The sequence below is a fragment of the Anopheles stephensi genome, chromosome 2 (genome assembly GCF_013141755.1).
Source record: "Anopheles stephensi strain Indian chromosome 2, UCI_ANSTEP_V1.0, whole genome shotgun sequence".
Taxonomy (NCBI): domain Eukaryota; kingdom Metazoa; phylum Arthropoda; class Insecta; order Diptera; family Culicidae; genus Anopheles; species Anopheles stephensi.
In genome coordinates, this window is record NC_050202.1 from 56,057,872 (window position 1) to 56,083,795 (window position 25,924).

The window sequence follows — 25,924 nt, forward strand, 5'->3', positions numbered from 1 at the left end:
CGCTCTTCCAGGAGCTGCAGAGCGACCCTCCCGTTGTAACATTTCAACGTTAGCATATATGGTCTGAATGGAGTTTGCATCCTTACTTCTACTTTTAATCAAGGGGTTCGGATTAAGGACAGGCTTAAGTAGTTTTCTTCTACCCTGTCGGCTGGGAATCATTTTCTAAGGATCGACCGTACGTAAGAACATTGAAGCTCGAACTATTCAATACAATATCCCCAATTCTCAACCCCCGTTCGGTTAGGAATTGTCGTGTCTGTCTCTAGTATCAAGTATCCAATATTAAGCTCGGACAATCGATGCTTTATCGTTAGCATTGTTCCCTTCCGCCTTCTTGCTTACACCCTAGACAAACCAGACAAACACCTACTCCTACATCCGTTGTGAATTTCGTCCATTGTTTCTCCGTTTTCCTTCTATGGTGCAGGTTTTGGATTGTGGCCGCCGTTTTATTGACTAGCGTGTGCACCATCGTCCAACGGCATCGGCACCCGCAACCCGCTCGGTTTCGCGATGGTAGCCTTGTAAGATGGTGGCCGGTGTTTGCTTAACATTAGATACTCAAGATTCGGTACCGCCGGACGTCCGCACTGTTTCTAAATTCATCGCAATCGTCCATTGGCTTCGGAGGATTATGGGGGTTTTGTCAACGGTTGTGCTGCTCTCCGGTTGGATTGGCCATTTGTTTCCTTTGCAAGTTGGGTGATTTCTACGGTTCCACGAGCAAACCCCATCCCATTACCCAACTTAACTCTGTACCTCGTCCACATCCCCTAGGTTCGCATTCATTCATCTAACTCACGCGCAATCTCTCTCACACACACACGTATCTCATTCATATCCACCGAGGAATTCATACCTAAGGATAGGAGTAGTATTTGAAGGCCAGTTTCTCTTTGATAGTAGTGCTCACGTCGCTTTCGTGACAGACTCTTCTACCGTCGGAGCTGCTGCCGTAGTCGGACTTTCCGTCGAGGAACTTACACTTTTCTCCCCGGACGCCCCATTACTGCTTCGTCCTTCGCTACGGTACTGACTTTCATCACTACCACCGCCCGGCAAAGTTTCGTTCGTCGTTTCCTCGCTCATGGTCACATCATCCAAACCGCCATCCCCATCATCGTAGTCCTTCGTAAACTGATCGAAAAACGCTTCCAGATCAAGATCCATTCCACTGTCCGGTTCCTCCTTTTTCACCACCTTCGGTTTCGATTCCACCGGCTGCAGCTTGGTCGTAGCGTTCTGTGGCGCTTCGGCAGCTTCATTACCATTCTCTTCCGCGAACAGATCGGCTATGCTCGAACGCTGAGGATCGGGATTGAGTTGTTCGCTCAGCTTCATATCCGCCCCGTAGATCGGTCGGAATCCACCCTGCAGTTCGGGCTGGAAGCTGTTCGGATCGTAGGTGGTGGTGGATGCGGACGATGCGGTAACTGCTGATGGACGATCAGCACCATCATCACCTGTGCCCGTTGAGGTAGTGTCACCAGTGTCGGAACGATCGATCGAGTTTGGACTGTTATGCTGACGGACAGGGTCGGGTTTGCTGATCGTTTGCTGCTGTTGGAGCTTCAGTGCTTGAGGAGAAGACGTTACTACGGCCCATCCTTCGTACGGATTGGTCACCTTAACCGGATCGAGACTCATGCTAGCCTGGAACGGTGCCTGGAAGCTCTGTTCGTAGCGTCGAGATGGATTACCAAACTCGTCAACATCGTCAATCTTCAGATAGGACACTTCCGTCTGTGTTTCACCATACGGCGAATAGTAGTAATTGCTAGCGGCCGATTCGTACCCCCCTACCGGTTTGCTGTACCGCATATTGTTCGACCCCAGTGGGCTAGATTCCGTTGGAGTGTAAGCGATCGCAATGGGAGTACTGTCCGTCTGGAAGCGCTGCAACTTGCTCGAAATCAGATCCTGATCCTGGTCGCGAACATTCGTTGGTTCCTCCCCAAGGTTATACTCGGAGTCTGAATCCGAAAGGTCCTGGGCCGGTTGTCCTGCCGATTGCTCCTTATCAAGTTGCTGAGCCAGTGCGAACGGGTCCGGTTTCTCCAGATTGTACGGGAAGTTGAGTTTGCCGTTGGGGTTCGGTTTCCTGTGTTTTGCCGTTAGGATCGGTTCTTGCTCAAAGTGGGAAGCAATCGAGAAGGGTGTGTTCTGGTACTCCGTGCCAGGACTAATCGGTTTCGACGGGTGCTGCTCACCACGGTGTCCAACCACAATTGGATCACCGTTTGGTTTGTTGTCCAATCTTACTGGAGTACTCTTTACCGGATAAACGACATAAACCGGTCGATCCTTGTTGCCGGTGTCTTGCTGCTGCGTCTGTACCGATCCAGTCACCACAACGCTACTCTCCTCGCCGACGGAATCTTGTGCGGCTGGGGAATTGATGGATGATGCCTGCTTCTTCGACTGTAGCATCTGCAGTGTTACAACGGGTTCGAGCTTGGGACGCTGTTGTTGATCGTCCTTAAGTATGTTGCGCAAAATCTGTGGTGGATTGCGGTGGAATTCGCTGTCCTCTAGTGGTTCGTTCGGTTTTTCCGAGGAAGTAACGGCCTGCGGTATGATGTTGGTCGTTGGAGTTCCGGCCGGTTGTGGTGGGAGTGGTGGTGGCTGTAGACGTGGCGGTTGAATGTTGTACACGCGATCCTTGATCATTGCTGGCGGTGGTGGTGGTGGCGGCAGTCGGTAGTAGCGACGGTTCTCCAGCTCGGCCGATGCTGGATGCATTTGCGGACGGCTCGGAGCGGGACTGAGGCGTGTCATGAGCCGTGTCGGAAGAGGCGTTCGTCGTACTGCTGTCGTCGGTGGAAGGCTGTTGGGAACGTTATAGCCGGCAGGTTTGCGAAGTGGAGGACCCGTCTTTACGAGCATGCCCGAAGGAGGGACACGGTACGTTCCTGGTTCTTTCATGTACGGTGGATGTCCTTGGGAGATTTTCGCGTTCGGTCGGAACTGAGGTAGAATGTTCGGTAGGGTGAGTGTTGGCCGGGAAGGACGATCGCTTGGATACGTTGAGGGACGTCGTTGAATTTCGCTGTATCGGAACGGTGGTCCTTGAGCAGGCACCGGCGGTCGAGGTCGTTGCTTAATCAGATCTGGTCTCTCCGGACCGGATGGAGGCGTAAGCTGTTCGGGCAAGTCAGCCGGATAGTTCGGATTGGGGGCGATTGATAGTTCGTTCCGGTTGAGTGTATCGCTCGGTGGCGCAGGCGAGTCAAAGACGATACGGTTCGAGACCTCGTGCAGTGTGCTAGCGATGTCTTGGTTAGGAGGAAACACAACCATCTGATCGTTGCGTACTGGAGCTGAATGTCCGTTCGGAGGCAGCACTTCGGATTTGTGTGTTCCGCTGATGATGGGTGCATTATCGTACTTGTCGTCCGATTCGCTAGGGAAGCGGACACTCGTTGTCTTGATGATATCTTGCGGTTTCACCTGCACCTGAACTGATGCCCCAACGTTGGTCTGATCGTGTGGCTCATCCAGAACCTGACCCATCTGATACGAGGGTCGACCAGCGCTCAGCGCTGCCGCTGAGGCTGAATCTTGCGACACAGACCCGACGAAATGGCCAGCACCCTCGGGACGACTTGACGATCCAATGCTGCTGCCAACGGACTGTTGCGATCCGAGAACGAATGTGGCCGAGTTCTGGTTAGGACTAATGACGACATTGTTCATGCTTGGAACTGCTCCATACTTCACCACGTTCAGCTGCGGTTGCTGTACTTCGTACTTGACGTACGAACCACCCATCACATCCATCGCTGGTGGTTGAGGACGATGTCCATTCGACTGCTGCACTTGGAACTGGTTGTATTGTTGCTGTTGCTGCTGATGCTGCTGATGCTGATGTTGCTGGTGGTGTTGCTGGTGGTGTTGCTGATGCTGTGTCTCCACCAGCGACGGTCTGCTCGGTGGGCCCTGAGCTTGCGGATGAACCTCATATCGCACGTACTGATCGGACAGATCGATCGACTGCTCAATCCGCGGACCACTAGATCCTATCGTCACCGATCCGGCCGACCCATCATTCAACAGCACAATTGCAGGAGGAGTCGTTGGCAAATCGTGTTCCTGCTCCGCCACTTCTTCCACCTCCTCCACCCGATTGTTTTCGGCCTGCTGGGATTCGATACGCTTCTTCTGCTCGAGCGTGCTGAAGATATCCGACAGTGACATGACGGCAGGATTCTTGGGCAGATCGATCTTGGTGTTCGAATTGCTGGCTGCCGCTTCCCGATCCGGCACCGTACCTTCCTGCTGCGATGGCATCGGCCGGAAAGGTGCTGGTCTGGAGCCTTCGTACTTGAGCGCGGGCATGGTGAACTTGATCTTGTGCTGCTGCTCCACCGCATCGTCTACGAAGCGAACCGGATTGGCGGGAGCTGTAGAGGCGGCCACGGAGACGGTGCTCAGTGTGGTGGTCGGTGTCTGGTAGGTCGTGGGCCACTGGGGCCTTACCGAGGGGGAGTAGTACGTGGAGGATCGCATCGGTGTGGAAGGAGCCCGTTCGGTCGTGGTAGTCGTCGGCCCCGGTAGTGCAAGTGTCGACGGAAGGAAGAACTTTTTGCGCGTCTGTTCGGATGTCTCAAGGTACTTGTTTTTGATCGTGCTCTTGTAAGGGTAACGAGTGAACAGTTGCTTTTGTGAGTTAACCGTAGTTCGTGGTGCTTCGGTCGTGGTCGTTGTTGGGGCTGGTGTGGTCGTGGTAGTGGTAGTCGTTGTAGTCGTAGTAGTGGTAGTCGGAGTCGTAATCGGTCGTCCCGACGTGGCAGGGAAGCTATAGTAAGAGTTGGAGCTAGCCGATCCAGGCCCCGGTCGATTGTAGTTGCCTACGGTGTAATGTGGTCTGTTGTAGAAATACTTTGTCGAAGTCGCCGGTGCCGGTGTCGTCGTAGTGCTTGTGGTTGGTGCAGCAGTTGCCGAAGTGGCAGCTACGATGTGTGTGTTAACATGATCCCGATGGTTCGAACCCTTGTTGATGCCCTGATACTTGAGGTTCGCGTACGAGCTCGATATCGACACAAAGTTCTCGGGCGAGTACATCTTGGGCAGATTGAGAAAGTCGTGAAAGTTGGGCGTCGACTGGTGTATGATCACATCCTTCTTGTCGCTCACGTAACTATCCTTGATCGGTTCGTACGGTTTGCTGTCACCGAGATCGATCTGATTGCCCGTCTTCTTGTGCAGGAAATCGATCGCTCCGGTGGAGGGATCACGATCAACCAGGAATGGTTTGCCATCGTTGAATACGTCCGATGGTAGCAAAACGGACCCGGGCAGCAGTTCCTCGTCCACGTTCGATTCTTCCGCGATTAGATCCTCAAAGTCATCGTCGAAGGTGTATGCGGTGGCGAAGGCAAAGCTGGTGGTAAGTAGCAACAGTACCGTACCCAGTGTTACTCCCAGTGGGAGCAGTTGGGTTCGTTTTCCCATCCTTCAGGTTGGCAGGCTGAAAAAAAGGAAGATTCAAGAGCAATAGGAGATCAGTTTTTGAAGCTCAAAATTCAAATCAAATCTAATTCTGTCTAATCTAATATCATTGAAAAGTCATTTTCTCGCATCGACATTCTAATCAAACATTTTCCCTCGCGGAAGTACAACTGTACGAATCGATGAGACGAACCCCAACAAAAAACCCCAACATTTAAAGTTTTCTCTCATCAAAACTCGCCAACACTCTAGCATATCGAATCAGCAAATCTCGGGGAAAAGTATGTGGCCATCAGCCCACCTCATCCACTCTTCCGTTCCGTCAACTGGCAGCGTATTTTCACGGCTTTCCTCTTCCGATGCTACAGTTCAGCATCTCATCAGCAGCAACAAATCAGACAAATTTACATCCAATCAGCAAGCAAACAACATTACGTTATGCGATTTCACTTTCTACCAGCCGGTGGGATAGGAAATTAGCAAAACCAGCAGTGGAAAAACTCGCCCAAAAATACCCCAAATGTGTTGCCATCACCTCCGTCCTCCGGTTAGTGAAAAGAATCGAAAGCGAAATCCATAAGCCGCACATCGAATCGATCTCTCGCCTGTCTCTCGCTAGCACCGGAACAATCGGATGGATCAATATCGACCACGCACGATCGGGCTTGTGGAAACCTTAATCGGAAGACGGTTGGCTATCCAACTGAAGGCAGGCAAAGGAAACGGTGACCCGAACGCCCGCGTACGGACGTGACGATGCTTCAGGCGTGCTTGCGTTCCATTGAACCCGGAGACCGGATTTCTCTTCCAGCGTGCCGAGCTATTATTTTATTTAATTTTTTCGTACGGCTTTCGTGGTGCTACTACACCTTCTGAGAGGTGTATTGTTGTTGTGCGGCTGATCTTCTCTGCGTTATCTTGCCACCAATGCAATCAGTACAAATTAGCTAGACGAGCTGCACACTTTGGCGGAAATGAAAAGTGAGTTGAAGTGAGTTGTTTCCCGCGAAACGGAACCCCTTTGTCTTTGCGCGCTTTTGCCATGGCAGTCTCCCACAAGTGAAGTGGATCTACGCCTGCGGTGGTTCCCTTTGTCGCTTGATTTGATGAACTTTTTTTCATTTATTGTGCCCTAAGGAACCAGCGGAAATCCTTGTTTTGATGGGAACGCTCCCGCTTTGCGGGTGTTCGAAATTCCAAACACCGTCTACTTTCGATCGATCGTGTATGCGTGGATTGACAGAAAAAGGTTAACTGGTCCCGTTAGGAAGCTATGTGTCAACCCCTGTTCGACCTGCTAACCGACATTCGATCCCACACCAGTCTGGCATACTAATCGTCGCCGGTCAGAAAGATCCGATTCGACAGGTGACCGAATTTTGCTGTCGACGTTTGATCGACAGCTGCGTTATGCAACGGTGCATAAGAACAGTCTCTTTAGGCCAGGTGGCTGGCCTTAACGATTCTATGCTCGTAGTTGGACCGTGCGTCCAAAGTGTCTCCAGGTTAGGGCGTACAACGAAAGGAATTCTGAACATTATAAAAATGTAAATTAGCACCTTCGGGAACGCTCTCTCCTCGTGACGCTTTCTTCGCCAGGCATCAAATCAATGTTGGAGAATGTTGCCTATTTTTTTGGGGTGGATCACTCGCTCCGGAATGCTTTCGGATATTGACGTTGCGTAGCTTTGCAACGAATTCCCCAATTGGTAGCGGTAAATATGAAACCCGATACCCGTCCAGTCGTGCTCGATTGTGCTTTTGTCAATTTCTCCTACTCAACACATATTTGCCTACGGACGACCGGCACGCTCAGCCGCACGCCCTACGCAATGTCGAGAAATTGACCTCCTTTTTCTTCTAAGTCGGTGGTGGTTTGTGCAGTTTTTAGGCGGTAATGAATGTTTTCGTTCTCTCTCTCCCTCTCGATGTCTCTTTCCGCCCCTAGGAAGGAAGCTTTGCTTACCCTGGTTTTAACCAGGAAATTGAACTAAAAATTGTCTTCCGTGAGCTATGCGGTGAGTGAAAGCTCCCGAGACCCTCCCCCGAAAAAGCATCTCTGCCCACACCAACGATCGATCTGCGCACCGTTCGAGAACCCCTGATCACAGTAGATGTCGTGCACTTCGATTCACTTTCCATTCGGCTCTTCGGAACCGCGTTTGAAAGTCGGTGGTGCAAATTAAAGTGGCCTGGTTTGAGGTGGTCGAAACCGATTCAGAATAACCATTTGTCGCACCACGTTAAAGCAGCAGTGAATTGGGCATTAATTAGCATTATAAACACTGATGGTAGTGGACAGTGCTTCGCCCAGACAGCCAAAGTCCGAAAGACTGGAATCACGTTTCTAATTCGGTGAGTTTTCTATCAATTCAGTTCCTGCTTTTCCTGTGAGTTTCTATCCGTTTGAATACATCACAAAACGATTAAGATAGTTAACTTTCATTCCGGATAGCGATGGCCGCCATTTCAATCAGTACTTTATGCCATATAAAAATGGGGAATTTCAGGAGGAAATCAAGCTGGTCTGTGCACCAAAAAAAGGGGCACGCTAATTATAAAAGCAAATTAGCGTATTAAGGCTTCCCAAAACAAAACAAACACCGGAAGCTTCGGCTATCTGTTTCGTCACAAGAATATCTCGAATGAATGGGATATCCTCTTCATCCAATCCGTGCGTGCCGAGCCATCCGATCGCCATCCGATTCCCATTTCACATTCCGCTGCCCTACGGTGGCGTGTCGCAGAGCGTGTTTGTTTGTTGCTTCCGTCTCGATTTCATCGGTCACTTACTCGGAAAAACCTTCTCGCCAGACCGTCAACTGGGTCAAAACGCCAGTCCTCGCCCCCTGGTCGCCACCGGCGGGTCTCCAATTTGTGCCGGGAGGGGCGATCTTTAATGCTCGGTTTGCTTGGACCGCCGTTTCCGCCGGTCGCTTAAACGTGAATGCTTAGGGTTACTATCGCGCCGAACGAGATGATTAGAAGACAAGGCGCGTGCACACACACACACACACACACACACACACACACACCGGGAGAAAGAACCTGCTGCAACGACGCGGATCGAGTTTTGCGGATGCGCAGAATCGAAAGTTGACTGACCATCATCGTCGTTCCGTGTTGGCATCCGTGGACAGGTGGCAAGCAGAGAGAGAGAGAGGGGATCGTGATCATGATGATGATGATAATCAGTTGTCAACATCCGCCGTGGCATCTCGTTTCCAATGGCCGAGAACCGGACCAGCATCGGAGTCGACTTTCGATTCGATTCGGTGGGCAAACGCCACCACGCTTTCCCGACAGTGGAGAAGCTGCGTGAAAGCGCGAAATGGGTCAAGGTGAGCCTTCGCGCTGGGCTCAGGTTTTGTTCAATCGGTCAAGCGCTTCAAACCTGATCATCATATTCCAACCTCAAAGGGAGAATCGTGACGGAAGAGAGTGAGATGCGTACACGATACAACCGTGCGTGTGCGTGTGTGGTTGTTCCGATCGTGCTGGTGCTGGTTGGGCTACGAACAAAGCATTGATTGGTGGACAATGGCAGTAAGCAGATGAAATCAAGTTTACGTATTGAATTCGCTTTTATAGTACTCTTCTTTGAATGCCAGAGTTTCCAAAGAGATTTGCCTAAGAAATATCAAGGTATTGAAAGGAAGTTGATGAGATTGGATGATAACAATACGATCGGTTTGAGGGTTAAGTTTTCGATTCAAAAAGGCAAGAAGAAAAATTGTAGAAGAACTGATTTTTTTTTCAGATTGAATTATTCTGCTTCTTAAGCAGAAAACCTTAAGCAGAAATTTTCCCATTATAAGCATCAATATTAACATGCATGATAAGCTGGTAATGTTCCATTAATTTCTGGACTCGGCTCATGATTAATTAGATTATTAAAAATATAGAACCGGATGGAAATATCTCTGACTAAGATATTTCTGTACAGCTCAGTTGCCTTCTTCATCTAGGGCATTTTGGAGCAGGTGCGAAAGGGTTTTATTCGACACAGGGGCGGATCATAGTATAAGCAATCTAAGCTGATGCTTGGGACTCCGTTCATATCGACAGAGGCTTATCTTCGAATAAGCTGGCCCATCGATCATTAGGACGGGTTCCTTAAGAGGCTTCGTGTAATATCTCCGTAAAAGCTCCGTCTATCCCCCAATCAGCAGATTCGATGTGTTAGAAGCCTTCATCTATCACTCTGCTTAGTGCCTCCAAGGAGCTTGATCCGCCACTGGTTCCACAAGTAAATTGTCCACTTCATCTTGAGCAGAGTTCCAAAATGGATAGAACATTACCAATTATTTGGAAACCCTGTAAAACATCGTCAAGTTTGGGTTTAATTCAAAAGGATAAGTTCAAGGAGATTGATTGATCTGACTGGTACATCTAACCAGCTCATTTTGTGGAAAAATATCTATTATTATTAGATTATTAGATTTTTTTTTATTCATAAAGAACGGCCTGGCCTTATTGCTAGATTATTAGATTTGTATTAGATAACAAATTCTAGAATAAAATTATGAAAAATTGTGTTGAAATTCCTAGCCATTATGATTCTAAATTAAACCAAAAGAATCCCCCTTAACGGAATAGGCTCTATTGGCTATTTGTCCTGAACTTCTCACTGGGTACTGTTTCACCTTTTAACACATTTCTTCCCATTCTGACTTTATCCAAGATTTAAGTATCACCCTTACGATTTCTCCCCTTCTCAAGAACCGGTTCTCAAGATTGTTCTACCAGCCATCCGGTAAAAAAAAAGAATCTTCCGTAACATCAAACCAAATTAAAAGCAAAGAGAAAGTTGTTTGTTTGCTTCATCTGTTTTCCTTCTTCTCGGGCTGGCCTAATTGTCGGGCCAGCGGCTTGGCTAGACCGCCTTCAAGAACCTCACCCCAGCCAGTCAGTTCTGATCCGACCCCATCGCCTAACTAAGAACGTTTTCACTTTTAACCTTTTTTGCTTCTCACGCTCGAGGTCGTTGGCTCCCGGCACTGGGTGGCTTCTGCATGCTACCTGATTAGTTAGGGTGTACGGCCAAATCACCAAGAAAACAGCACCCTCGCATCCGATCTTCAGCCGGGCGGGTCGAGTTTTCGTCCGCTTCGGTGAAAGTTTCGTGCGAGCGTTGGGAATCACATTCAAGTGCTCGGTGCCGAGTGCGTGAGTGGAAGCAATTTCCGCATTCGTTTGTAAGCCGACTGCTTCTTGCAAGCCTTTTCTTATCCGACCATCCAGTGTGTTTCTTTCTGTTTTCTGCTTGTCCCTCTTTTCTTTCCGCACACATTTTCATCTCGTTACATTCGGTGGAATTGTGGAGCACGGCCGGCGGGCTGGTTGTTGTGCTTTCGTGCTACAGTTCCATCTTCGTTCGACCATCAATCGTACATCTCGAGTGAGGTTTATGTGTGTGTGTGTGTGTGGGGGTTGTTTTTTTGGGGATGGTTCAATGACACATGCAGAGGAGCGTTTAAGCAGCTCGCGCTCATGGTCATCATCCTGCTGAGTAGTTGTAGGAAAAAAAAGCTCATTTTGGTTGAAAATTATGGCTCTTTGGTTGGTTTATTCGAATGCACACAATTAACGAACGAAACGCACGGAGCATGGGAAAAGGCTTCGGATAAAATCATCGCAAACGTGAAAATCACTTAAAGACGTTAGAAATCCCCATATCTTAAACTCATCTTAAACCATTCCCAATTGTGTCTCAAAACCCGACATTCCACCGCAAAAACCTCCATACGATCACACATTGATTGAGCTACAGGCCCGATTGGTAAGGAAACGCCGTTCAGCAAAACAAACATCCCTACAAGAATGGCCGTGATTGATCACTTTGCGCGTAGAAGAAAACGGTTTCGAAACCGGTTGTGGATGTACTTTCTTCTTCCGCCCCGAGGCCACATTTCCTGCGCCAACAGCAGCAAACTGCATCCCCCTTGCATGGTGTGACACAGTACGCCTGTGCATTCAACGCCACAGTACGGCACATGCCCGTGCCGCTTGCCAGCTCTACTCCGGCAAGTGAGCGAAAGAGATTCCGTTTCGTTTTCTACTGCGGAATGTGCACCATAAGGTTTCGCTGCGACGAGGAACAGCCGACCGATCCTATTTCTTCTAGTGTCGTCGATAGATTTGCCGCTTGCCAACGGAAGCTGAATGAAAACGAAAGACTTCAATGGGGCGCGTACAAGCGACGAACCCGGAACCCGGGGTCCTCACAACTGCGGGTGCTCGATATGGTGAGAACGGTTTCGCTTGCGATTTGTTGCTCCGGCAAAAAAAATCAAAAGGGTTCCAGATCGAGGGAAAATTCAGTTCAAGCCACGATCAAATAATAAACACTGCAGTACTGCAGTGATATTTGCAGCAGCGACTCGTTTCGACGTTGTTTGCCTTTCGTTTTGCGAACGCCTCGCTGGTGGCCACCACATAAAACTAGTTCATAATTTCACGTTCCATGCTCAGTCAGTAGCAGCACTAGTGGCAATAGTTATTATTTCCACGTGGAAATGCGTTTCGAATCGGGGTGGATTTTTGCACGCTAGTTTAAAAGGAAGCTAGAAGAACGTCACGGTGCTTTGTTTTTCGTTTTGTTTACCCACCAGCTGCTAAAAGTAAACAAGCTTGCAAGATTCACTTAAAAGTCGAATCGAATTGTAGCACCCCGGGAGTCTGCCGATCGATCATAATCCCTGCGAGATGCTTCGTTCTTGGGCGGTGATGGCCCGCTGCGCCGGCCGTAAAACTGGGTCATGCGATCGGTTCCGGGTGCTCGCGCGCATTGTCCATGACGGAATTCTTCCTTTTACGGTGTGGTACGATGATGAGCTGCGGCTGCGTTGCTCAACAATTAGGGCTACAGTTAGGTGTTCGTTCGTTCGAAGGGAAGCAACGCTCGTTCTCCCTTTACTGGACAACAGTATGCGAATCGCTCCCCAAACCCGTTAAGTAATTAATAATGCAAAACACAACCGCCCAGCAAACACTTTGCATTGATCGCGGTCTAGGAAGTTTGGACATACATAAATACAGCTTAAGAGTAATCTACACCCCATGTAGTTCATTCATATTTATGAAACCTACACATCCTTGTCTGTTTTGGCACAAAAAGGCAGCACACTTTTACTGCTAAAATATGTGTCGGTTCACTTGATGCAATTTCAGTGATTGTGGCTCTTACCGGGGTCATTTTTCTCACAATTAAGTCAACCCATTCTCTTATTTGCAAGCAACCGAAAACATGGCACCTTATCAAACAATCGGATGGCTTTGGAACGAATTGCAACACGAGAACCAACTGTACCAACTGCACCGTGCATTAATGCAATATTTTTCCCACTCGAAAAATGTACCCCCGGTTTGCTTTCTGGACTCTCTGCTTTGGAGCTTTTGAGCTGTCCATCCGTCGGTTGAGTGATGCCAGCCGACGCCTCGACAAGTGTTTCGGTGATGATGCCGTACGATAAGGATGGTTCGAGGAAACGCAAAGGGGACTAGCTGGAGCACACCATCAACAAACTAACCGGTCAAGTACCGTTCGCTGGACGGTACGTTGTTGGTAACCCGCGTGAGACTTACGGACGGATGAGCCCGTGCAGGTACGGTTCCTGTGATGTGGGCAACAATAAACGGTGTTCTGGAGTAACGCTATCCGTACGTTCGGCATACCGGGGAAGAAAAAAAACCCTCATGCGGAATTTCACCATCATCGAGCCCACTTTAGCGAAACGACGAGGAAATCCTACTCGTCCAGCCTGCAAAAATAGGGTATCATCAGCAGTTTAACTGCGCACAATAAACCTTTACCTTGGAAGATCGCCAGAGCAAATGAATCGACCGGATAAAAGGGGTGAAAATGTGACAATCGGGCCCGCAAAAAAAGAGGTGTCTCCAACCATGGAACAAAGCGCCTCAGGGTACGGAAATGAACTTCCAAAAAAAAATGTCGGTGGGAATCTACCCGTAACGAACCGTCCCCGGCGCTTGCTGTGAAAGCGAAAAGGCGTCACACGCGGGTGATGGTGAGATTGTCACAATCCATGAAATTGATACTCGCAACTGCTTAAAGCGAGCCATTATTGTTTGGGTGTGATTGAGCTTTCTTAAGGTATGGTAATTGTGTTGTAGTAGATTTGAATCTGTCGTCACGGGAAATTGAGGTTATGATGTCTCATTACAGGGAAGTTAGGGTTTACACGTGTGTGCTATAATTTTAGTATAGTCTCTATCATCTGCGGCCCAATGAAGGCATTTGACAACTGTACATCGTTAGAATTCGAGACTTCAGGAGCATTGCTTTGGTAAGTCTTTAGCGCTTTCAGTGTCCCAACTCCATCTCATCTAAGTTAAGTCCGTGTGAGCTCAATGTATAGCTGGAAGCAGTTTTTTAGTCTTGAAATGCTTTTGCTCTACCTCAGAAGGTCTGAAACTTCTGATATTCTTGACTCGATATAACCCTAGCTGAATATTTAGCCTTTGGCCATCTTCATCATGATCATGGTCTTCATTGGTTAAATGGTTATAGAGAATTCAGGTTCATTATAGTGATCTGAATGTTCTTAATCCTTCTGAATCCGTCGATCTGATCATCTGAATCCGAAATGGTCTGGGGACTTGGGAAATTGTAGAGCCACCAGTCATTCACATGTGATCGTGTGTCGAATCCCCTTTAGACTGGCCTCGTATGTTCGCAGGACTGGATTCTTCGTCTGCTTTTAAGCTCTTTTAACACAAGATAACCCCTTGAGAAGTCACCTGCTTTTTCTAACAACTAGACTTCATTTCTATCACAGCTTGATAGTAAGTCCCTTGAACGGGAACAATAGAACAATGGGACTAATTTTCAAGAATATTTTTGGGATGGGTCTTTGACTGTCTTTGATTAAATCCCATTAGGGATTTCAATCACTATTTAGTGCTTTAGTTCGCTAAGAATACCTGTTCCTAGCCTTCAAGACTCAAAAAAAGCTTTGAATATAAAGGCATAGGCCGGACGTGGAACTCGAAGACTTCTGCTTATTGGCTTCTAGACTTATTGATACCACGTAGTTGAATAGTCGATCCTCACGACGAGGAAACAGTTCGGATGGGATTGGAGCCCAAACCCTAAACTCCTAAACTTTGAAGACTGACTACAGGAGAATAATTGATGGAAAATGCAAAAAAAAACTTCATCGTTGGTTAGTCGTTTAATTTATAGCGTCTTTGGAAAAGGGGAAAAGGGCAAATAATAATGAATAAACGCCTACAACGAAATCGATTCTCGGAGAGCCTACAAGCCTAACACTCAATCTAATAATTGTAGGCTTTCTCACGGATATGAATCTTTCATCGCAAGCAGCTAAGAGCTAGCTCACTAATTATGGATACTTAAAATTTGCATTTTCAGTCGTTTCACTATTGATTACCACAAATCGTACGTCAAAATTAATAGCCTCCACGAGTCGCCATGTCGCCAACACCAGCAGTTGACACTTGACAAAAACACTAATCGACTGTGCAACGTGTGAGAAAAACAGCCAGTATCGTGCCCACTTTCATCGCTCCAAACAATCGTCCATTTCGAAAGGCACACCAACAACATCGGGCTCCGAGTAACGGGCGGTGAAAAACGTTGTGACAAAGCTGTTGTTGAGCTTTCCCGGTTCGTCAAAGGCAGCTGTCGTGATGATTATTTCATTTCGTCTTAACATAAAGAAAGTAAGCTTAACCTTCTGCAAACGTTCGTCAACTGTCAGGAAGGTCATCGGTGTACCACCGGTCGTGGACAACCATCATCCACGACACTTCGTACAAACTCAACGCTCGACTCGATAACTCTATTTTGTGTGCTGGTTAGCGCCACACACACATAAACACACACAGAGTCTCCCCGGTAGGCAATTAAAATGTGTGTTTTTCATCATTCGCGCAGCAGCGTACAGTGGAATTGAAAGTACGTAAATTATAGCAGCTGATCTGGGGGGGATCCTCCGCTCCCTGAAGGTGGAAAGCGCGACACACAGCGATCGTGGTGAAAGATGAGAGTAGCTGTCGGTTTCCGTTTTTCTTCCGGCGCACGTCGTTTAAGATGGTTCCGCTATGATGTCGTTTGCGGTGCATAATAATGGCATAATTAAAGCGTGCTGTTTTTTTTTTTTTTTTGGAGGAAGCACAGTAAACCGTACTGAACACAAGCGGATTAATGAGTGAGCTCTTAAGCTTTTGGACAGCTTTATAACGACAATCGAGCTTGTAGAAATGGCATGAAAATGATCCATCCAGATGAGATTGTTTCCGTGCGACATGACATGACAATTGGCATTGGTGAGTGGTGAGTGGAGTTAGTTTTGTTACTTTATTAGTCTGCAAAAGAGAGTTTGAGGAATAATGCCCCAAAAAAACTCTTGTAAATTCAGCTTGAAGATACAGGGTGTTCAATGGTAATTTTGACGGTTAAGGTTGTGTCTATAATTATAATAAGTTATTGCCTTGGCTTATCAACACAAGCGGCACGTCAATCAAAAGTGAATTAAATCGAAATGGGATGGAAAACTGCGACGGAATATTTGAGAATGCTTTGAGAGAGAAGAACGCCCATGAGATGATAGGATTGCGTTTGATCGATGTATTCCTGTCGAATTTTCCGGAACAGGACCTTTAAACTTCCCAGACCCAGAGCCCCTTTAGCGACTATTTTATTCATGGAATTGGTCACAAAAATAATATGCTTTTTTGCGGTCCTTGCTAGGGACACGGTTGCCAGGCCTTACTGCAGGTGCCGGAGCCGAATCGAGGCCGTAATCGATGCTGAAGGGGAATATTTTGAATAATTTTAATAAATAGCAACGATATAAGGGCATCAACTGTGCCGATCTTATACGGTAGAACTGGGGGTTCAAATTCCATTCGAACCGTTCCCCCGTTGTGAGGACTGTTTATCCTTCTACGTAGTATCATAAAGTCTAGTAAGCCAGAAATGGCAGATAAGCTACCTAAGAGGTCGTTAGGCCTAAACGAAACATATTGATCGATAAGCTATTCTTTCTACAAAAATCAATTGTCCTAAATGATACATTTTTCCCCCTTTTTTTATTTTCTCGGAGGCAACTGTCAAATTTACTTTGAACACCCTGTTGAGATGGAGCATAAAAGAGAGCTTAGTCCACGCTTGGAATAACAATTACCTATATTCAGATTAAATGATATTGGTCATTTGAACTTATCTCCTATGAGATTTTAAATGATCATCCTTCGCAATCTTCTCTTTTTTTAGATATTAAATGATAAATAATTTGATTGCAAACAACCGGACAGTTTTCCTACATTCTATCTCGATCGCCACACAATGCTAAATATCATGTTTCTCCAGTCGAATCGATCTATTTATTGCTCGATCTCTCTCTCCCTCTCGCTGTCCCAAAACCAAATCCATTTCTCCAAATACCAATTTCCTTTTATGGCTTGGATAGATAAATAACAGCGAACCACCCTAACCAGCCCGGATGATTGATGGTGTCTCCCGCCCGGAAGCGACAGTGGCGACCCAAATCTCACACCCGGGAACCTTCCGATTTTCCCGCCGTGCCTGGTGGACAGTGTGTCGCGTGCGTGGGAAAACCCACACCGGTCCGGTACGATCATTCCAAAACGATCGGATCGGTGTCGTCTATTGTTGGCAAAATCAGTCAAGCCATTAATCAATCAACCGAGTCCGCCCCCCGAGCAAGAGAGTTTCGCGCACGATTCCCACTGTTTGCCGATGGGTTGATAGTGAGAGCTTTTTTGTTTTTGTTTTGTTCACACCCCATCCGTGGTCAAGGTGTTTGCCAATTAGATGTGGCCAATTAATAATCCATCCACCGGTGTGGGTGAGTCAAAGCCGGACGGAGCTTTCATTTTCACTGCTAATAATCCGATGCATCGTGATGCATCGGAATGACATTCGTGCTGAGATTTTTGCCACGTTCAATGGTCAAAAATAATTGGCGTGACGTCATTCAACAAGGAGGACGAGGACAATAAAACTGCTTTCAACGTGCAGCTAGTATCCATAGCCAAGAATAATCCTCCCGGGGCGAGGATGGTTCGTTTTTATTTTTCAGTCACATTCCTCACAACCACCGCAGTCAACTTTCTAATGCCCCAACCGAAAGCACGCGATGGCACGCAGAAGGAAGATTTTACTTCCCTGAAGGCTGATTGATGTTGGCCGGATCGTTTTATCGTTGTTTTTGAAGATGGAAAACCTGGCGATGATGGTGGTGATGACCCGGACCGGCCGCTCGCTTACTATGCGGAAGGTTGACGAACCTGTGCGAGCCTGACCGATTTCGCTTTATTCATAAGCCATAGCCAACACTGCAAAGGGGGCGGGGGGGGGGGGGACAACCATTTCATTGATTATTCATTTCGCATTAACGGTATTATCTGCAGCCTATTGGCCACTTATGCGCAAACAATCCATTCGCCATCGTCGCCGTGCGTTCATCGCCGATGGTGACATCGATCGGCCCAGCGGAACTTAATTGCTTTCGGAAAGGAAAGTGGCTTCATGATGTGTCAAAAGTGTGCGCGCATACGCGATTCCAATATGGATTGCAATGTAATGAGAGAAATTAGTTATCGCTGGATGAGGAAAAAAAGGAGATGTCTTTGGAATGTTTTATCACACGCGAGAGAGAGAGGTTTTTATCGATGCTAATCAGACTGTAAACATTTACGAGTACTACTGACGTATTATGTTTGAATGAGTGTAAGAGGTGTCTGCAAGAACTAATGGGATTTTGTTCACTTTCCAGACCATAAGAGATTGATAACTTTGTTTCTCTATAATGTTTCTTCTCTCATTCCCGATGTTTTATAAAATGCTTGTTTCGATCGCAAACTCAGCATAACCCTTTCTAAAGATTTTTAAGGACTCTGATTTTAAGATTTTTAAGGAGAAATTCCACAACACCCTCTCACTTCTGAAGAACGACCAAAACATCCATATGGAAAACAGAATGAACCCTTCAAATTATTTTGTCTTGTTGCCTTGTCCTAGTATTAAATATCAACTTCTAGGATCCAGAGATCAGAGCACTAACCTGTGCTTGATTGTCATAGATTAGACGATCATTGTGATCTAAATGTTAACAATAGGATATGGTATCAAATCCTATCATAACCGTTCCTTATTATCAAGCAATGACCATACTACGGACAAAATTAACCAAAGGAAGAGAGAAATGGCAGGTCAAGACCTCCTGAGATAGTTCTGCCAAAAGAAGAGGCAGCAAAAGATATTAATAGGCCAACATAGTCAAAACACTGCAATTAAAAATTTGTTTGTTCTATGAGTTGAATGACCGAGCGAATTATTGAGTTAATCCTGTCGACATGTGGCATACATGTTTAAATGAAGGACAGATTCTAGCCATCCACCAGTGTTATAGGTCTCTTCAGAGAATAACAGAAAGTCCCTCGCCCAAGAAGCCCCCCTAACTGGCGAGGCCCCGAGCGACCGCTCCTTACGCTCTTAGGTTGATCCGCCACTGGGTCACTTCAAATGAAGGGACAAATTCGTAAGATACTCCAAGTCTTTACCACCATCTCCTTGTGAATAAGGAATCAACTTTGATCCAACGATCAGACGATGCATGGTCTCATGCCAAAGGAAAACAAACCAAGACAGTTTCTTAGTATACTTTATCCAATTTCTAGAGCAGTCTGAGAACAAGAAAAATAATCTCCCAATTTTATTTCAACACAAATTAATCAAATATAATTGTTGTCGTTTATCCCAGTCAATTTTCAACCCCATTATCTATCGGAGCAAACAAATCTAATTCGCACGAAACCATCAATTGACCATCTTCTGCTCTCCGCCGAGCAAGCTGTCGGAGGTCGGATTTTCCGCATTGCCAAAAACCAATTTTATCCCCAATCTTTAGCTATCATTCTTTCGCCGGAAAAGCTCCCCCAATCAGTGCTACATCACTGTTGAAAACTACTAATTGAGCTTTTGCCGCCTTAACACTCATCACTCTCACCGATTTGTGGAAGGTGAGCAACAACAGTAAGAAAAAGAAATATCAATTAGATTGCGCCGACCTTCACCTTCCTGTTCTGCTGTGAAAAGCCTACGTTGAGATGAAAGCCAACCACGGCATCGGAACAGGCGAGCCTCTGGTGGTTGCATGCGAAGCAGAAAACGATCTTCACGAAACGGAAAGGGAAACTGTTCCCAGGGTTATGGTTCCCGGAGTATGATAGTTCAAGATCGTGGCGTGTCTTACTGGCAGGAGCATGCCGACTGGAGCGAGATGAGAGCATCAGCACCACAAGACAATGGTGGGTACACTGATTAAAATAAATGAAAGTTTTCCCCCTCGCGCGCACTGTGACACCGGGCGTGTTTCGGGATGCTCGCAAGTCACACGACACGAGCCGTTTTTCCGCAATCCCAGTGCGGGCTTCAATATTTTGGCCAACCCCGGAGCGAATCGGTCGGATGAAAACAAAAGGTTAGGCCACCGTTCGTTTGCGGTGAGCGTGGAAAAATTGCGCCTTTTGTTTCAACCCACGCCACGGCGCTAAAGGTCTTCCGAACCTTCCGAAGCAGCTGCTGAGAAGCAAAAAAGAGACGACGGCCGGTAAGCCGGAGAGACTGATCTGGTGGGAGTTTGGGTGGCGGACAACCCGGGGCGAAAGTTTGACAGTTGGCCCTCGTTCCGGGCGTGAAAGTGCTGCTTTCGTGTGTGTGTGTGTGTGTGTGCTCTACCAACTCTACCCGTCGCCCATCCCATCCACCCCGGACTGCCCGGAAGCGTCCAGCCGATCATCTGGTCGTTTATGGTTTTCGAAATTCGAAACGGATTTGCAAGCGGAGATGTTGGAATGCAAAAATTGATTATTCATCTCGCTCGCCGAAGGTGCGCGTGTCCAAAAATGTTCAATTTCTGCGGCTCGGAGCGCGTTGTCGCGGAAGCGAAAGTGACAATTGGTGGTTTTGTGCGGAATGCTTGCGGCATTTGTCGCATTTCAGGGTGGGGCTCAAGCTTCCTTTGCCGATGCGGATCTCTCGACGCTGCTGGTACGCTACTTGATCGTGGGCAGACCGAACCGATCAGCCCAGGAAGCGGAATGTCTGTGGAAGCAATGAACGCACACTCCCCCCGTCACTAACCAGCCGGTTGAAGTGAAATTTGGGTTAATGGTGCTGATTCATTTTCAACTCAACACACACACCTTACCGATTGTTGCCTCTCGTTTTTGTCCTATTCGAGCTGTCTAGTTTTGCTGTGACTCACTCAATTTACCAAAATAATTGCGTGCGATTGATGCACAGCTATCGATGATCCAGGATCAAAACAAATCGACTGATCGAGAAGTGTGTGTGTGTGTGTACCTCATCTCATCTCAGTGATTGTTGTGGCATTCCAACGCCACCTAACCGCCATTCCGAAGGGTCCATTGACAATTCGAAAGCAAACCCTTGAATCCGTATCTCCAAAACTACTTCCGTGTTGGTTGTGTGTTATTGTAAAGGATCGCTTAAAGAGATGTCATTACTCATTGCTCTTAACCGCGGGACCCAGGTTGGTACGTCCGATGATGTCATTTATTTTATCCCTCAGTACGATTGTTCTTCCGGTGAAAGTTGCTAAGTATAGAGGATTTGTTTCTCGAACTGTACACTTTCTTTTGCATTCGGAGATCAATGACGACGCACGGAGGGTTTTAAAATATGCCGTCCGTACCAATAGCCGGACGTTGGACCGTTCCGGGTCGGAATAAGTGATAGTCAAGTGTGGAGATATTTTCCTTTTATGGTATGGATTAAAATAACTCCAATACCGGAATGCAGCGCATTTTTTTTGGGAGGAAAAATTCGTCTTCTTGTGTTGCTCCTCATGGTGTAAGAAGCGCATAGTATTTGGCTCTAAAATCGCTGAATAGTTTTTCTTACTTTGTGTAGATTTGTATGATTTTTACCTTTAATTTATTGTACCTTAAAAAATCATAAACTATTTAGGACTTATTCTATCCTCTACTAGTCCTTGCCAAGTTGTTTTTCCCTTTGTCAGAGGTCTTGGAGCGGTCCATTGCAGACTGCTTCAGCTTATAGAGAGGTGAGCTTGCCTTTTGATAAACAGTCTTCTCTAAATAAGGACCTCGGGACCTTCCATCAAGAACTACTAGGTCACGTCTTCCATTCACTTACTTACTAAACTTCTATTAAAATTTTGTCGGTTAATTAAGTTGCTTCACTCCCGACGTGATAAGTACACCTCTGAGGCACAACACAGTTTATCCGACCAAATATGAATCATTTAATTGTGCTTGTCTTACTTTTCTATCAAAACATACTAATCATTACATTTCTCTCTGCGTAATATATTTACCGACAGGCAGTGGCGGATTAACCTAGGAGCGGAAGAAGCCACTCAGGGCCCTCGTCGGTGAGGGAAATCCTGTGGTTTACCTCTAATATTACAATCAGAGGGGCCGCAACTGCCCTTCCGCTCGGGGCCTCCAAATATCTCGACGCACCACGGCCGACAGGGAAGCTTAAGGAAACGTATTTCGAATACGATAAATATGACATTTTTTTTAAATATTCGCAGAGACTCCACTTAAATTAGGTGTGTTAGCGTCTCATGAAGTATCATTTTCTTAACATACATTGCTAACAATTGCTGGCAGAAAACGTGATATTAAAGTCACATCTCTTCTCTTGAATATATTCAAGAGAATAGAATCTAGGCACTTTAAACAAAATTAGTGAATTGTCTGTAGATGTCCTTAATAGTTAAAAAATAAACTGAAATGTGAGTAAGTTAATTTCTATATTAAAATTAAAGCTAAATGAATCTGTTTTAGGGTTAAATTTGTTACCATTTCCTTATTGCAGATGTCAGAGATTAGATGATGTTTTTCAAGGCAAGCAAAGCTTATATACTGAGATGGAGAATATAATAGGACCACCTTTATCTAAGATTTTCAAACTACCGCTAATCCCTCAAAGACTATGACTCAGTATGAGTCGGGAATCCAGCTTCCTGAGCTTTTCTTGGTATGCGCGTGCCCAGCATTGCTCAACTACCTCTTAAACTTATTTGAGTATCAGCAACTAATGGCCGTATATCCTGAATTTCTATAACACATTGATTTTTGTAAAGTAGTGTGAAGGGACGGCCTCCTTATTGCCATGACTAACAGTTTAGGGAAAGATGCTCAACAATATTTATTTTAAATAGTTTTTCAATTGCAGAATTGATTAATTGTAATTTCTTGGTTCATCTAATCGTAGTATCGTTTTCCAAAAATTTGCCAACTAAGCTTAATAAAATCCCCCCCTAATAACATACCATAAAGTTTTAAAAAATTAAGGATATTATAATGCCTGCCATTGTGAACAATTTTATACCTGACGAACATTTTTTAAATTCACCGTGATTGACAAATTACACTGAACATGGCACTGACAAATGGAAACATAAACTCGCCAACAAGATCGGTATCATGACATTGGTACCTGGTCAAAACCTGCTCATGGATTTAAAGTGATTTGATAAAGTGCTTTGCGGTATAGACAATATTTTAAATAATTCCCCAAAATGTCCCAAATCGCCACACGCCACCCCGCTATTTGGATGTCCTATCTTTCCCATCATGCATGATGATACGAGATATCTCACACGCCGCAACGAAAGCTTCAAAAAGCTCCAACGCCTTAGACTAACAAAAAAGGTGCGCGTAATCATATATCAAAATGTACCGTTCCTTGCGAGATACCGGCTCTGTTTGCCAATGGCGCCGCCGCCGCTTTTCATCAGTCCAATAGCTAAGGCATTAATCACTTCGTAGGCCCAACCTGTACGTATGTATGTGTGACTTTCCATCGGTATCCAGCTTTCTGGAACCGCGAAGGTGCACATTACGTGCCAGGTTTTGCAGTGTCCGATAGCTACCACCATGACCGCAAACCACATCAACCGCCCCGTGCTAGCGTATAATGCGTCATAATTAAATCTTCCACCGATCACACCGTGTTTGGTCAAAAATTTTCCTGGTCCGGGAAGCCGGGAATGGATGGTTGGGATGGGATGGAATATGCAGATTATGCCAGCGAGGTTTCATTATCAAAATATCCAGCCGACGCGTCTTATTGGTGGCGGCAAACGCGTGTACACACAGGTGGTTCGATAAGCACCAGGCGTGTGCAGGCGAAGGTGCCAGTGCCAAACCCGTTTCGACGATCGGCTAGATGGCGCGAGTGGTGTGACCCACATTTACGCGAGCATCGCGAGCCAGTGAGCCCGGCTGCCTGCCTGATTTCTGCACATCGACCGGACCGTGACGCATATCCGTTACAAAAACATATCCGTGTCCGGCTTACGCTTGGCTTAGCAAACCGTCAACGGGCGGTGTTGGAAATTCATCCCCATCATGACTCACACAGCTCGGGGCAAGTGCCGAACGCCGATCCGCAGATCCGATTTATGTAATCAGAGTTCCTGCGGCACCAGGTCGGCAAGTTTCGCGGCAAAGTTCAGCATGACGCGTTCCAGGATATCCAAATGTCGCTGGGTCCACGCGCATGTATTCGCGTGCTATTATTCAGACGGGTGGAATGGTCGGAGAAAGTGCCGAGGTACTGTGCCGCGGACCACAGCGCACTCAGCCTCTTTCACACACATGCTCTCACAGGTGCTCACCCGGTGACCGAGAAAGTGACCAACAGTACGCAACGAACCGCAGCGATTCGGTCACGTCCGAGGACCGAGAAGTATACGATCGCCGAGGGCACGACACATACGGACGATTTTCGGTTTTAACCTACATTCAACCAGCCGTGCAACGGCGGTCCGCTTTCCAACCTTTTGAGCCCGTTGACACTTTACACCACTGTCCTCTGGAACCTTGCGACCGAAAAACTTACCTCTCTGTTCGGGTTGCACGATGGCTGGATGGCTGGAGTTCAGAATCCTCCACGGGATTTTATTGCTCGCTGTTCTGCTGAAAACTTCACGGGAATATGCGTCCTCGAGCGTTGGACACCTTAAACATTCATAACTGCACACTGACCCCTGGACACTTAAAAATCGAGGGTTATCCTTTTCACGCTTTTCCTTCCTGCGTCGTCGTCGTCGTGACCCACTTCACTTCCGTTCGCGTAAGCTCTGTCACCAGCAATCCTCGCTTCACAGAACGAAAGGAACGCACAAGCGCGCACACTGGCACACACACACGCACTTTCTCACACACCAACAAAACACTGGCAGGCACTTGCACACGCACGCAGTGGAATTTCACCGAACTTTTTCAACTATCTCTCGGTTTTCCCTTCGGGTGGCACACCGGATTTCACCGCTGTAGGTTCACACTGATGTCACTTATTTATCCTTTAAAATGTTGTAAGATGATCGGTGATCCTAATCTCATCGTGCACTCCTTTTTTTGGGGTATCTTTTTTTTACTTTTCCCACACACACACACACTCACAACACACCGGAGGTCGTGGAGCTGTGCGAGCACTGCTTACGGATCAGAAAGTTACGACCGCACCGGACGGCGGATCAACAGCGAATGGCGCGAACGCGAGCGTCGAAACTTTCTATTCCGTTGATCCATTTCTCCTTCTCCTTGGCCGTGGCCGCGGGTATGCTGCTGCTTCTTGCAAGCCTTTCAGTCAAGACAGAAGAAGGGGAGGTTTTGTTTACATGTGTACTCCACCAAACTCCATCGTCAAGAGTGTCGAACATAAGACGATCGTGATCGTTGAAGGAAACTTTTACTCGTGTAAATGTAATGTTCGATCAAAACATTGGTATTAAAACGATTCATTCATCAAACCGAGAGATTAATTTATGAGCGATTTTCTTTCAAAAAACAATCTCCTAATTGACTAATTAGTTCTTACTAAACATGATAAATCATTTTAAAATAACTAACATTCAAGTAAAATGTGCCCTGCAACAAAATAAACCTCGTGTCCATCGCAACAGCTGGATTTTTGCTCAAGCTACTCGAATTCCTGCTCGAACTGCCCGAAGCGTTACGCACGTAACGTTTTAGCCATGGCACAGTAACGTCCAACACGTGGTACCGCAATGGCATAGGAATACCGCAATGAAAAACTTCCGCTGTTTCTTCCTAAAATATTTAATCATGCAGTTATATACATTTTAGAGCTTTTAAAAGTCTGATTTTATACTTTTAATATTTAAATATTTGTTAAATACAGAGCGTTATACCATTTCGAGCAAGCAACAGGTTCGTCGCCTATACTGCAAATCAAGTCTCCGAGGATCACGTGCTGCAGATTGCGTTACTTATAGAATACAGAATATTCTGAAGTTTTTCGACACTTTTCCGAGGTTTTTTGACGGCTTCCCATATATTTTCATTTTTTTAGCAGTACGGCCACGCCGATTCCCTCTTTCTCTCTTTACTTGGCTTAACGACATCCTGGTGTATGCGCCTGCCATTTCTG

At 46.6% G+C, this 25,924-nt stretch overlaps 1 protein-coding gene across 1 annotated transcript; it reads right to left on the minus strand.

Annotated features, from left to right (window-relative positions):
* Positions 1-25: 25 nt before the first annotated feature.
* LOC118502920 (protein split ends) lies at positions 26-25,196 on the minus strand. Its single transcript, XM_036035655.1, has 2 exons — positions 24,371-25,196; positions 26-5,473 (listed from the first exon to the last, which is right to left on the minus strand). Exon 2 carries the CDS (start codon positions 5,455-5,457, stop codon positions 913-915), a length of 4,545 nt encoding a protein of 1,514 aa, XP_035891548.1. The 5' UTR covers positions 5,458-5,473; positions 24,371-25,196; the 3' UTR covers positions 26-912.
* Between the last annotated feature and the right edge of the window lie 728 nt (positions 25,197-25,924).

Coding starts and splice junctions, on each gene's coding strand:
- LOC118502920 (XM_036035655.1), bottom strand. CDS start 5,457: ATGGGAAAACGAACCCAACTGCTCCCACTGGGAGTAACACTGGGTACG.